Source organism: Panulirus ornatus, chromosome 12 (genome assembly GCF_036320965.1).
Source record: "Panulirus ornatus isolate Po-2019 chromosome 12, ASM3632096v1, whole genome shotgun sequence".
NCBI lineage: Eukaryota > Metazoa > Arthropoda > Malacostraca > Decapoda > Palinuridae > Panulirus > Panulirus ornatus.
The window spans coordinates 28,857,476-28,871,691 of NC_092235.1; the positions used below are offsets into that span (position 1 = coordinate 28,857,476).

A 14,216-nucleotide genomic window follows, 5' to 3' on the forward strand; every position below is an offset into this window, starting at 1 on the left:
AAAGGGAAGGGAGCGGGGGGCTGGAAATCCTCCCTTCTCGTTTTTTTTTTTTTTTTTTTTTTTTTTTTTTTTTTTTCCAAAAGAAGGAACAGGGAAGAGGTCCAGGTGAGGATATTCCCTCAAAGGCCCAGTCCTCTGTTCTTAATGCTACCTCGCTATCGCGGGAAATAGCGAATAGTATGAAAAAAAAAAAAAAAAAAATATATATATATATATATATATATATATATATATATATATATATATCTTTTTTCTTTTTTTTTCTTTCAAACTATTCGCCATTTCCCGCGTTAGCGAGGTAGCGTTAAGACCAGAGAACTTGACCTTGGAGGGAATATCATCACCTGGCCCCCTTCTCTGTTCCTTCTTTTGGAAAATTAAAAAAAATAATGAGAGTGGAGGATTTCCAGCCCCCCGCTCCCTCCCCTTTTAGTCGCCTTCTACGACACGCAGGGAATACGTGGGAAGTATTCTTTCTCCCCCATCCCCAGGGATAATACCTATACGTTGAAATGTATAGGTATGTATATGTGCGTGTGTGGACGTGTACGTATATACATGTGTATGTGGGTGGGTTGGGCCATTATTTCTTGTTTCCTTGCGCTACCTCGCTAACTCGGGAAACATCGACAAAGTAGAATAATAAAAAGAATTAATAATAATGATAATAATGATAATAATAATAATAATAATAATAATAATAATAATAACAACACTTGATCGCCGTTTCCCGCGTCAGCGAGGTACAGCCAGGAAAATAAACAAAAAGGCCACATTTGTTCAGTCTCCAGCTTTCATATGAAACGGTTCACTTGCATAACACGCCTATAGGTTTCTTTAATGATTTTACATTTGATTCAATTGTCATTCAATGAAGAAATATATAATGTTTGTTAAGGTAAGAAGAGGTGTGTGGGACGGGTGGAGGTGTTATATATATGGAAGGTTAAGCCTGTGTGTATGGCCTATTAATGCCCGAGGACAACCCAGGCCGCCAAACTGAGGCACATCCGAGGCCGGAGAAATACATTCCGAGCCAGAGCACTGTCGTCATGCATAGTAATGGCTCATCCTGTATTGTTAAGATGAGTCTTGGCCCATATAGTGGGACGTACGACTGACAAACCTGATCGTCCGTTATGGGTGAATGTCCTCATTGATAGGCTCGTCCCGGTGGGGTAAGTGGCCTCTGGTAGGCTTTTGCCGTAGAGGTAAATGGCAATCACATACTGAGGTCAGATATGTTACCTGCAAGCAGTCATAACCTGCGTCCATAGTTAATCAGGCAACGCCAGATTTACAACCTATGCTCAACTGTGGCACTTACTTGACTGGAGTGGCCTGTTTTCTGATAATTTTACATCCTGTCTTTACTTATTCTGACAAATTACTCTTACGCCACGAAACCTAAATGTTTATTCATAATTAGCATAAGTTGATATATCTAAGTAGAATCATTTAATATCCTTTAACAAAAATGCAAAGCTTCTATAATGTGTGCTTGTTCTTCGTTAACAAGTAGACCCAGTCATGGGAAGCTGGTGTTCACATTAAGGAAAGTTCTGATATCGTAAACATGAAACTGAATCTTAGTTTTCGCAGTGTTCTTAACAACTAAAGCTTTCATGTTACATGAACTCATCTGTTTCCACTTTTTTTTAACACGACTGGTAATAGCGTTCGTTTTTAACACCACTGGTAATAACATTCGTCTTTACGTACTGGATGAATTTTGCAAATGTCTTGGACAATATTTTCTTGTAGTCCAGATTTAGAAATCGGTATTGAAGTGTTCAGTGTATGTTATATGTTAAAAACATTACTGAAATTACTTCACTATGTTTATAGCTTTTGGCGGGGATGATTATTTACTTCCATTGCGTCGTCTTAATATTTTGTTGATATTTACCTTTTAGTTTTGTTCTACAGCTTTTGATGTCTGTGCATGTTGGACCCACACGATCATCCTACTATATCTGATTTTCGTATATGTGGTTATTTTGTATTGTCTAACTTTTTCAGTATTTATATATTTTTCTAACAAAAAATAAACCCAGGCTAAAGATATATTGGATTCTCATTGCTTTGAGCAAGCGCAGTGTTGGTTGTGGTGCTTCATTTCCATTCTTCATTTCAGGCGGGGAAGTTGTGCCTTGTGCAGCTGTTCTCTGAACTACAGGAGTCAACCCTCCTGATCCCCACTACATGTTCGGTGCAACTCAAAGTAGCCACATTTTCAGTAGTTTGGATTTTGTGATAAACGTAAAGGAGAAACGGTTGGCCACAATATACCTCTTGGAATATGTACTGTAAACGCACTAAATTGTGCTGCCCTCATAAATAAGGTGGGTAAACATTCTTTGAGTTTTGCCTAAACTAACTAAACAGAACCAATTTAACGTAACCTCGTTTAGCTTTGACTTGGCTAGGGTTTTTTCGTTTGGTTTTGATGATGGTACCCCCACCAAATATTAACGGTGGTCACAGTCTCTGTAATGTAGAGAGCCTTTCCTACTGTGAGGTTCAGTTGGGAGAGAGAGCTAAGACAATTTGTGGATGTGGAAGTTATATTTCCTTCAGACCCCGCGTTTGTAGACAGATCAATTGCTTGTGCAGTCATAAAAAAAAGCACAAGAAAATTCTTTATCACTTTTTAAAAAATTTGTTGGGTTCAACTCACTGAAACGTATGTATGTACGTACGTCTGGCCTTGTAAGATGACACTAGCACTTGTGGTTTAGATCTTTTGGTCTTACTTAACCACGTCTAAGAGAGGTTGGTTAGCATATGTTTACCTGGAATTCTGGTTCTTATGATTCAAATGTTCTCTTCTATATCATGATATTCCTGAAGCACTTCATCACCTTGTTCCACACTAACTCGATTTGTCAGAAAACTTCGTAAATTTTACCAATTTCTTACTGACACCATTAGATTGAGGTCATGTATGATGGTGCTCTTAAGGCCTTGCCTGGATATGTAGATTTACGTAACGAGTAAAGAAATGTACGTTGACCTTTGACAAATCTGGCCATTTTCCGTCTCCCACAGAATCATGAAAGCCTAGCCACATTTTTTTTTCCATCCCAGCAGACGGCCACCAGACAAGGTGATGGTCATTGGCGGGTGTCAGAGATATGGAGCCACGTTTGCAACTGAGCCTCTGTTATGTAACATCTCGCAGATTGTGTGCGACTGGTTCTGATATATGTATTCATCACACGCCTCCATATCTAAGTGAAGCTAGGTCGGTTAAAGGGTTGTAAAATGACGGGAAGTGCTACGACAGGACACTTGTACTGAAGTATATATTGTCCGCAATGCGAGCTGATGAGCATCCCTCAGAGGGTCACACTTTATGTGCGAAAAGTTAAGAACTTGTGTTCATGTGAAAGGTTTGGTAAAAGATCTAAATGAATATTTATAAGCTCTAATGATTTACACTATGTCATATAAGATTAAGTACACAAAATATACAATATACAGGTCAGTATACATCAGTTATTATAAGCATTAAAAAACAATTGGGACACTGAATAAGTTTGGACATTCTGTATATTAAGGTATTCATCATACAACATTATAACCAGAAGTTGAGACTATAATATTCAGTACATGATATAAGGGATTCAGTTAAAGATATATAACTAAATTATGGCATGTAAGTAAATACTATATAATGTTACAGAATTCAACTTAAAGGAATGTAGGGTGCAGATAATGAGACCTTAAGTGTACAGTAACATAAGATTAGGTGTGTAAAAGAATCAGACACTGTACAAAGTAATCTTGTAATAAATAAAGTGTTGTGGTTCGTGTTATCACCCTGACCCTAGAGCAGGGTGAGGTCAACCACTCCTCCACATCTTATTGATTGAGGTTATCCTAAGTAAACATATGGGTTGACAACAGCCACCCTAACCCTATCGGTCAGGTACCAAGCCTGGCTAGCCAATTAGGTACTTAACCACGCAACCAACAGCATGGCTAACTAACTAAATGAATTGTATCTAGCCACCCAGCCAGCTAGGTAGGTATCTAGCCACCCAGCCAGCTAGGTAGGTATCTAGCCACCCAGCCAGCTAGGTAGGTATCTAGCCACCCAGCCAACTAGGTAACGCGGTAATCAGACTTGAGAATCTTCAGGATTCTTTACGTCGGAAGTTGTCGGGATCTTAGAAGCTGTAGTGGTCTTGGAGGTCTTGTTAGTTTTGGCAAAGTTGAAGATGTTGAAGATGGAGATAGGACATGAGGGATAGTGTGGGGCGCAGGAGTCCTGGCGGCCGAGGGCTGCAGCTTCGGCATACTCCGCCAGGAGAGTCTCGTCCCTTGGCCTGTCGAATGATGACCGCCTCGCTTATTGGTGTTAACTTTGCTAAACTCTCTCTCTCTCTCTCTCTCTCTCTCTCTCTCTCTCTCTCTCTCTCTCTCTCTCTCTCTCTCTCTCTCTCTCTCTCTCTCTCATATATAAACATAGAGTTTATTTGAGAAAGTCTAACTAGACCAGTGATTCTCAACCGTTTCTGCCCCTTTCACCCTTTTCCACTGACAGCATGTCAGTAGGTAGTTAGTTATTTGATGCCTACTTTCAAGATTCTTATTCAAAATGACATTGTCATCTGTCTACAGCATTTGAAAAATAAATTGAATAAAGAACAAGCAGAGAGCATGACATGAAACATTAGAACAGATGTAAAGAATTCCTCTTATAGTGTAAGGCAAGTGGACGACTGAAATGCACTAAGTGATAAGAAATGGAAATGTTGCCAACAACATACACATCTTTCATAAGTGAGATGACACTAGAGAAGGTTCTAGCAATGGGACCCCACGTGTGATGAACTCCATCCTTTATGCTCCACAAATAAGTCATCATTACATACATACAGTATGGAGCATCCTGCTGACCAGGTGGATTCACGTCAGTAGGGCAGCCAGCAGGTGGCCCAGCAGACTCACCTTAACCCATCAGTACTCACGTCAGCAGGGCAGCCAGCAGGTGGCCCAGCAGGTTTAACTTGAGCAGTTTGGGTTTCTGTGCTTCACACACCAGCTTCAGGAGGCATGCTCGTCCGTCCAGTCCTACCGTCTTCAGCGACGCCTCCAGCTGCCTGAACACCCCCACCTGGTCCTCACCCACACTCCTGCCGGGGTACACTCATCTTACTTACTGGTGCTGGTGCTAATGTAATAGTTATGTACTGAGGGTGTTGTGCTGTGATGTTGTTGCTTGGGATAAGGTGTCATTATATTGGTTAGGTTGTTTTAAAAGGGTTGTTTTCTTGTAATATATCATTTATTACTTGTAATAACTCCTCATCTTAAAGAAGTTGTATACATGTCTAATGATTACATCATACACGTATTGTTTATAGTTTACACTGCTGCTCATGTACTCTTACACATTATAATTCATATATATATATATATATATATATATATATATATATATATATATATATATATATATATATATATATATATATATATATATACGTGTGTGTGTGTGTGTGTGTGTGTGTAACATGAGTAGTATGGCAGAGTGTGTGAGGAGTGCCATTATAACTGAGTACCTTCACATGTTACCAGTACTTCAGGAATGTTAGAGTTACACTGGATGTTACAAATGGTTCATCACCTGACAACGAAAACATATCATTAAATAACAAGTGAATGTTGTGTGTTATGCATCATAATGGTGAACCTCGCTACGGTGAATGTTACCTGTGTCACGTTTGAAGTTTACCATCTGAGATAATGAAAGATGTTCACCAGCTGGATCATCGGGATGTCATCAAGTTGTTACTCAGGTAAGTTATGTGTGTGAGGGACGTCCCCGAGGTAGTGTGGGGTGATGGTCACAGTAAGATGATGGGTCACTGAGTTCCCCAGTCTGGCCATGAGACTCGTCATGATGACCCTCTGGTCAGGACGACCTTCACATGTCACTGATGGGGCGGTCGTGGCTCAAGCTCAGAACCTAACTCTGGCTGATGGACGCAGTAGAGGCAAGTGGCACTACAGTTATAATGGTACATGAAACTGTTGTAACCAGTCCATCATCCATGAAGATCAAGACATGTCGAACATTCCAGTAAAAGTCGTCGTCAGAAGCCTCAGTCTTCATGATGGACTTGAGAGGATTTTCCTGAGCTTTCCGTCTGCCGGTGTGCCAAGTGTCTCGCCAACCTTGTCTTCCCGTCTGGTTACAGGGTTGACTCACGCCTGCAGGACACGTTACACGCCCTACAGCGTACACACCAGACTTCTTACGCTCTCAGGAAATGAAGGAACTCCTGGTCTGGCGCGACCTTGGGCGGGATTTTCTGAAATTATGATATTCTGCTGTGGACGGATCGCGTGACGAATGAAGCAGCGATGACAGTGTGTCCCGCTGATATGTTGGCAAGCTGTTCAGTAGTGTCTTGTGTGAGACACGGCCGTGCATGATGACTACTGGTATGTTCCTGATGCATGAGGATGCGCCAGTCCACCACAAACACCCGCAGTACACCAGCTGCGCTAGTGGCTGCCACGAAGACAACCACCCTGCTCGCAGCCCAGACCTGGCCTTCGGTAACTCTTTCTTATTTCCAAACAGGAAGGACCACCTTCCCCCTGACACACCTCAGGATGACGTGTACCATAGTGGAGCGTAGTCTGACCGCTAGGAGTCACGTGATCGTCACCAGCATCGTACACTTGAACGACCAACATAACAACAACATAGTTAAGGTCGCCACCTTCAGCAACCCCACTTAGGTGGTCTGAATCAACCTTATTGTTTTATACGTATTTATAATGATTACCTCGGGAGTACCTGTGTTGTTATGATTACCTCGGCAGTACCTGTGTTGTTATGATTACCTCGGGAGTACCTGTGTTGTAATGATTACCTCGGGAGTACCTGTGTTGTAATGATTACCTCGGCAGTACCTGTGTTGTTATGATTACCTCGGCAGTACCTGTGTTGTAATGATTACCTCGGGAGTACCTGTGTTGTTATGATTACCTCGGGAGTACCTGTGTTGTAATGATTACCTCGGCAGTACCTGTGTTGTAATGATTACCTCGGCAGTACCTGTGTTGTAATGATTACCTCGGCAGTACCTGTGTTGTAATGATTACCTCGGCAGTACCTGTGTTGTAATGATTACCTCGGCAGTACCTGTGTTGTAATGATTACCTCGGCAGTACCTGTGTTGTAATGATTACCTCGGCAGTACCTGTGTTGTAATGATTACCTCGGCAGTACCTGTGTTGTAATGATTACCTCGGCAGTACCTGTGTTGTAATGATTACCTCGGGAGTACCTGTGTTGTAATGATTACCTCGGCAGTACCTGTGTTGTAAAGACGCTCATGAAGATTTGTGTTACAAGTAGTGTTGCAGGAGGTCCAGTGTTACAAGTAGTGTTGCAGGAGGTCCAGTGTTACAAGTAGTGTTGCAGGAGGTCCAGTGTTACAAGTAGTGTTGCAGGAGGTCCAGTGTTACAAGTAGTGTTGCAGGAGGACCAGTGTTACAAGCAGTGTTGCAGGAGGTCCAGTGTTACAAGTAGTGTTGCAGGAGGTCCAGTGTTACGAGTAGTGTTGCAGGAGGTCCAGTGTTATACTGAATGCTTCCTAAGGTCTTGTGTTACACTGAGCACATTAAAGAGGTCATGTTTGCAGGAACGTCAGTGTTACAGATGACATCTGAGGAGGTCCCGTGTTACAGTAGTTACCCCAGGGAATGGGTATGGGAGGAGGTGGTGTGGTAGTAAGTACCTGGCATTTCCAAACACGAGTGTCGGGGTGGTGAGGACACTGGCTGAGCCGCCCTGCTGGCCTCGACCAGGCCGCCCTACCTCCACCCAGGCAGCCGACCCTTCCTTCTTCGGGTACCCCTGCCTCCCACTGGAGGCTGGGTACTGCTGGGGGTAGTGGTACAGGTTGTTCTCGGGGTAGTAGAGGGACTCACGATGGTAGTCATCATAATAATAGTGGTAGGAGGAGGAGGAGGAGGGCACCGGTTGTGTGGGGTAGTGTTGACCTGGCTTGGGGGGGAAGATTGTGTCCAGGTATAGCTTGACGGGGATGAGGAGGCTCGTGATGGCGATGGGTCGTACGCCGGTCGTACTGAACACGGGCCAGTTGACGGATACGTCGACAACCAGCGAGGGACGCTCGGTCATGCTGGAAGGAAGCGGCGGCCAAACACACCTGTTGGGAGAGAGAACACCTGTCTTAATGAGATGGGACTCACCTGCCGGCCGCGGGGTTGGGGTCGAACACGTTGGTTAGCGTGAAGATGGCCCTGACCACGAACACCACCGCCGTCACCAACTCCGTCGTGTCCACGTTATCCACAGTCACGGGTATGTTCAGCTGTGGGTAGGTACCAAGGTGACGTACTACACTACCACACTAACGTACCCACAATGCCAGACACACGCCAAGCTGAACGCTAGGACCAGGGCCAGGCAGGATGCCACAGTCACTCCCCCACCACAATCATCCCACATACTGACGCAGGCGCTGAAGGAACACTGGAACTGAGATTAACATCTTGATGTCTGCTCCGACCTCTCCCCCAACCACAGCCTGGCCCTCCCTGACCCGGGTTCACCTATACTTGATTCAGAGATGTTGACCATTCCCTACGTTGGCCCTGGTCCGTTACTGACCCTTGCCCTTACCCCCAGCCCTGAATCCTTCCCGGCAATAACCTCTGGCCCTGACTCACTACTGGCAGTTAGCTTTGATAATTGTATCTTGATTGGTGGAGACACGTGGCCCTGACCCCACCCAGACCCCGATCAGTACTTCCCTGCGTCTGGTGTTGATCATGACTCGACCCTGATCCCTGGCACTAACTCTTGTTCCTAATACCTGGTCCTAACCTAACCTAACACTAAGCCCTGGCACTAACTCTGGGCCCTGATCCCTGGCACTAACTCTGGGCCCTGATCCCTGGTATGTACCTGGTTTTCAAAATACCAGAATGGGTCAGCAGGTGCCAGCGGGCCGCTCCACAGTACCTGGTCCATCACTGCTACCATCGCTACCTGCAACATGCAAGTCAAATATATATATATATATATATATATATATATATATATATATATATATATATATATATATATATATATATATATATATATATATATATAGTAAAGTTATAGTGTGATGTATTAGAGATCAAAAACAGATCCAGAATATTAGGAGTGGTCACAGAGGTCAGGTATATGGGTAGGGTGGGAGATAATTTGGTGTAGATGATTGAGAATGGAGAACGTGAGGGCTTCGACCCCTCCATCATCCGTATGGGAGCAATTCAACCATTCCCTATGGTGAACGTTGAAATGGCCGAGGTAGAGGATCTCGACTTGTGGGTGAGAGGATGTCACGGTCTCATGGTAGGAGTTAAGATAGTCGAAGAATGATATAAGATTTTTTAGAATTAGGAGAAAAATAGGCGAAACAAAGGAAAAGTGTGGTAGTTAAGAGACAGATCTTGAGGCAAATAACATCAAAGTTTAGGGAATTAAGGTGCGCGAGGCGTGCAGCAGGTGTGATGGTGTTGGAATAAGCACAAACACCACCTCTGAACCGGAATCATGGGTGAGGATTGTAGTAGGAACTTGAGAAAGGTGGCTGTTGAGAACATTATATGGACAAGTGAGTCTCAGAGAGACGTAAGATGTTAGGAGAGGTACTAGACAGATGGCCTTCAGTGGTAGAGAGGTTACTAGAGAGACCACGAATGTTGCCATTGTAAACAGAAACAAAAGGAAGATGTATCAGTGTGAAAGGTTCGTGGGAGGGGCTGGTACTACCACGGCCAGAGCCTCCCTCGTATTGGCAGTAGAAGCAGGCGGGAACCCAGACATTCTTAGCACCTTGATACCGGGGATTAGGGGCCATAGATTTGACGAACTCCATCATGACTATATTAAAAATGGTTATGCTGACGAAAGATGACAGGAGAACTTATGTGGAAAATATCAGTGAAGTGTGAGTAGATGTGTGGTGCTTGTAAGGCAATGATAAGATGGATGTAGGCACCACGTTAACGACCTTCACTCGGGACGCTCGCACCTCGCCTGCTGTCCACAACCTGCTGCTGCCTGATGGTCGCCACAAGCTGGAGCCTGGGCAGTCTACCTCTGTCTCCAGTGCCACCGTGAACACAAGTGATGTGAGAAGGTTCTGAGAACAGAATGAAGGTGCATGATGATGTTGTGGAATGTTATGGTGGCAGGATAGAGTCCCAGCCAGGCACTGTCTGACTGTGACACAACACATGAGAAACACTCACCAGTCAACAGTGACTGACAGACAACAGAGGGGAAACACTCACCAGTCAACAGTGACTGACAGACAACAGAGGGGAAACACTCACCAGTCAACAGTGACTGACAGACAACAGAGGGGAAACACTCACCAGTCAATAATAAGATAGGTTAGGTCTCAACGGAAGCCGTCGCCTCACTACCACAGTGATCAACAGCTTCACCTTACCACCACCTGGACTCCGCCCACAACACCAGTCACCAGCCATTACCGTCCTTACTTCGCCCTCTTGGCCAATCAGGAATAATTGCCAACGTAGCACTACCCACACGACCAACCAGGGTCTGCTATCATCCTGGCTCCGCCCTCAGAGTCAGTCAGGGACCGATGTCGGCACAATAAGCGCCTCCCATCATGAATGGTCGGACAGTGACCGGCTGTAGGAGGCTGGTGATGACCCCACACGTCTTAGGTAGGTCAGGTCACGTAGTGGTCACTGTCATCATAATCTGGTTATATTTAGGTAAGAAGTTCTGGCTGATACTGAAGGATTGGCATACGGTTCTCCTACACTGTAGTAGTGAAGTATTGTAAGGCTGCTGTGAGCTCTGACGTCACGCATTCCTGATACTGTGGCTCAACCATCTGGGCCTGTCTATCATGTGCAGGAACCATCTGGGCCTGTCTATCATGTGCAGGAACCATCTGGGCCAGTCTATCATGTGCAGGAACCATCTGGGCCTGTCTATCATGTGCAGGAACCATCTGGGCCAGTCTATCATGTGCAGGAACCATCTGGGCCTGTCTATCATGTGCAGGAACCATCTGGGCCTGTCTATCATGTGCAGGAACCATCTGGGCCTGTCTATCATGTGCAGGAACCATCTGGGCCTGTCTATCATGTGCAGGAACCATCTGGGCCTGTCTATCATGTGCAGGAACCATCTGGGCCTGTCTATCATGTGCAGGAACCATCTGGGCCAGTCTATCATGTGCAGGAACCATCTGGGCCTGTCTATCATGTGCAGGAACCATCTGGGCCTGTCTATCATGTGCAGGAACCATCTGGGCCTGTCTATCATGTGCAGGAACCATCTGGGCCTGTCTATCATGTGCAGGAACCATCTGGGCCTGTCTATCATGTGCAGGAACCATCTGGGCCTGTCTATCATGTGCAGGAACCATCTGGGCCTGTCTATCATGTGCAGGAACCATCTGGGCCTGTCTATCATGTGCAGGAACCATCTGGGCCTGTCTATCATGTGCAGGAACCATCTGGGCCTGTCTATCATGTGCAGGAACCATCTGGGCCTGTCTATCATGTGCAGGAACCATCTGGGCCTGTCTATCATGTGCAGGAACCATCTGGGCCTGTCTATCATGTGCAGGAACCATCTGGGCCTGTCTATCATGTGCAGGAACCATCTGGGCCTGGGCCAGTCTATCATGTGCAGGAACCATCTGGGCCTGTCTATCATGTGCAGGAACCATCTGGGCCTGTCTATCATGTGCAGGAACCATCTGGGCCTGTCTATCATGTGCAGGAACCATCTGGGCCTGTCTATCATGTGCAGGAACCATCTGGGCCAGTCTATCATGTGCAGGAACCATCTGGGCCTGTCTATCATGTGCAGGAACCATCTGGGCCTGTCTATCATGTGCAGGAACCATCTGGGCCAGTCTATCATGTGCAGGAACCATCTGGGCCTGTCTATCATGTGCAGGAACCATCTGGCCTGTCTATCATGTGCAGGAACCATCTGGGCCTGTCTATCATGTGCAGGAACCATCTGGGCCTGTCTATCATGTGCAGGAACCATCTGGGCCAGTCTATCATGTGCAGGAACCATCTGGGCCTGTCTATCATGTGCAGGAACCATCTGGGCCTGTCTATCATGTGCAGGAACCATCTGGGCCTGTCTATCATGTGCAGGAACCATCTGGGCCTGTCTATCATGTGCAGGAACCATCTGGGCCAGTCTATCATGTGCAGGAACCATCTGGGCCTGTCTATCATGTGCAGGAACCATCTGGGCCAGTCTATCATGTGCAGGAACCATCTGGGCCTGTCTATCATGTGCAGGAACCATCTGGGCCTGTCTATCATGTGCAGGAACCATCTGAGCCTGTTTATCATGTGCAGGAACCATCTGGGGGTTTATCATGTGTAGGAACCATCTGGCGTGGTTTATCTTGTACAGGAACTACCTGGGCCTGTTTATCATGTAAGGAGCCATCTGGGGTGGTTTATATTGTGCAGGAACCATCTGGGGTGGTTTACATTGTGCAGGAACCATCTGGGGTGGTTTATATTGTGCAGGAACAATCTGGGGTGGTTTATATTATGCAGGAACCATCTGAGGTGGTTTATATTATGCAGGAACCATGTGAGGTGGTTTATATTATGCAGGAACCATCTGGGGTGGTTTATATTGTGCAGGAACCATCTGGGGTGGTTTATATTGTACAGGAACCATCTGGGGTGGTTTATATTATGCAGGAACCATCTGAGGTGGTTTATATTATGCAGGAACCATCTGAGGTGGTTTATATTATGCAGGAACCATGTGAGGTGGTTTATATTATGCAGGAACCATCTGGGGTGGTTTATATTATGCAGGAACCATCTGGGGTGGTTTATATTATGCAGGAACCATCTGAGGTGGTTTATATTATGCAGGAACCATCTGGGGTGGTTTATATTGTGCAGGAACTATCTGGGGTGGTTTATAGTATGCAGGAACCATCTGGGGTGGTTTATATGTGCAGGAACCATCTGGGGTGGTTTATATTGTGCAGGAACCATCTGGGGTGGTTTATATTATGCAGGAACCATCTGGGGTGGTTAATATTGTGCAGGAACCATCTGGGGTGGTTTATATTATGCAGGGACATCTGGGGTGGTTTATATTGTGCAGGAACCATCTGGTATGGTTTATATTGTGCAGGAACCATCTGGGGTGGTTTATATTGTGCATGAACCATCTGAGGTGGTTTATATTATGCAGGAACCATCTGAGGTGGTTTATATGATGCAGGAACCATCTGAGGTGGTTTATATTATGCAGGAACCATCTGGGGTGGTTTATATCATGCAGGAACCATGTGAGGTGGTTTTTATTGTGCAGGAACCATCTGGGGTGGTTTATATTGTGCAGGAACCATCTGAGGTGGTTAATATTGTGCAGGAACCATCTGGTATGGTTTATATTGTGCAGGAACCATCTGGGGTGGTTTATATTGTGCATGAACCATCTGAGGTGGTTTATATTATGCAGGAACCATCTGAGGTGGTTTATATGATGCAGGAACCATCTGAGGTGGTTTATATTATGCAGGAACCATCTGGGGTGGTTTATATCATGCAGGAACCATGTGAGGTGGTTTTTATTGTGCAGGAACCATCTGGGGTGGTTTATATTGTGCAGGAACCATCTGAGGTGGTTTATATTATGCAGGAACCATCTGGGATGGTTTATATTATGCAGGAACCATGTGAGGTGGTTTTTATTATGCAGGAACCATCTGGGGTGGTTTATATTGTGCAGGAACCATCTGAGGTGGTTTATATTATGCAGGAACCATCTGGGATGGTTTATATTATGCAGGAACCATGTGAGGTGGTTTGTATTATGCAAGAACCATCTGGGGTGGTTTATATTGTGCAGGAACCACCTGAGGTGGTTTATATTATGCAGGAACCATCTGGGATGGTTTATATTATGCAGGAACCATGTGAGGTGGTTTATATTATGCAGGAACCATCTGAGGTGGTTTATATTATGCAGGAACCATCTGGGTTGGTTTATATTATGCAGGAACCATCTGAGGTGGTTTATATTATGCAGGAACCATCTGGGATGGTTTATATTATGCAGGAACCATGTGAGGTGGTTTATATTATGCAGGAACCATGTGAGGTGGTTTATATTATGCAGGAAC

General features: G+C 45.1%; 1 protein-coding gene and 1 long non-coding RNA gene across 3 annotated transcripts in view; one reads left to right on the top strand and one right to left on the bottom strand.

The window, feature by feature from the left end:
• The window catches only part of LOC139751983 (uncharacterized), a 7,897-nt gene extending 2,918 nt beyond the window's left edge, over nucleotides 1–4,979 (top strand). The window contains exons 2-3 of the long non-coding RNA XR_011713459.1: nucleotides 2,138–2,345; nucleotides 4,630–4,979. This is a non-coding gene — a long non-coding RNA (uncharacterized lncRNA). The remainder of the gene's footprint in view (nucleotides 1–2,137; nucleotides 2,346–4,629) is intronic.
• On the bottom strand, nucleotides 3,099–10,461 carry LOC139751981 (uncharacterized). Of its 2 annotated transcripts, XM_071667731.1 has the most exons (5): nucleotides 10,426–10,461; nucleotides 8,963–9,046; nucleotides 8,245–8,366; nucleotides 4,980–5,144; nucleotides 3,099–4,334 (listed from the first exon to the last, which is right to left on the bottom strand). In XM_071667731.1, exons 2-5 carry the CDS (start codon nucleotides 9,038–9,040, stop codon nucleotides 4,127–4,129), a joined length of 573 nt encoding a protein of 190 aa, XP_071523832.1. In that variant the 5' UTR covers nucleotides 9,041–9,046; nucleotides 10,426–10,461; the 3' UTR covers nucleotides 3,099–4,126. The 2 variants fall into 2 exon arrangements, with proteins under 2 accessions (XP_071523832.1, XP_071523831.1); XM_071667730.1 differs by lacking the exons at nucleotides 8,245–8,366; nucleotides 8,963–9,046; nucleotides 10,426–10,461 and adding an exon at nucleotides 7,767–8,223.
• Nucleotides 10,462–14,216: the final 3,755 nt, after the last annotated feature.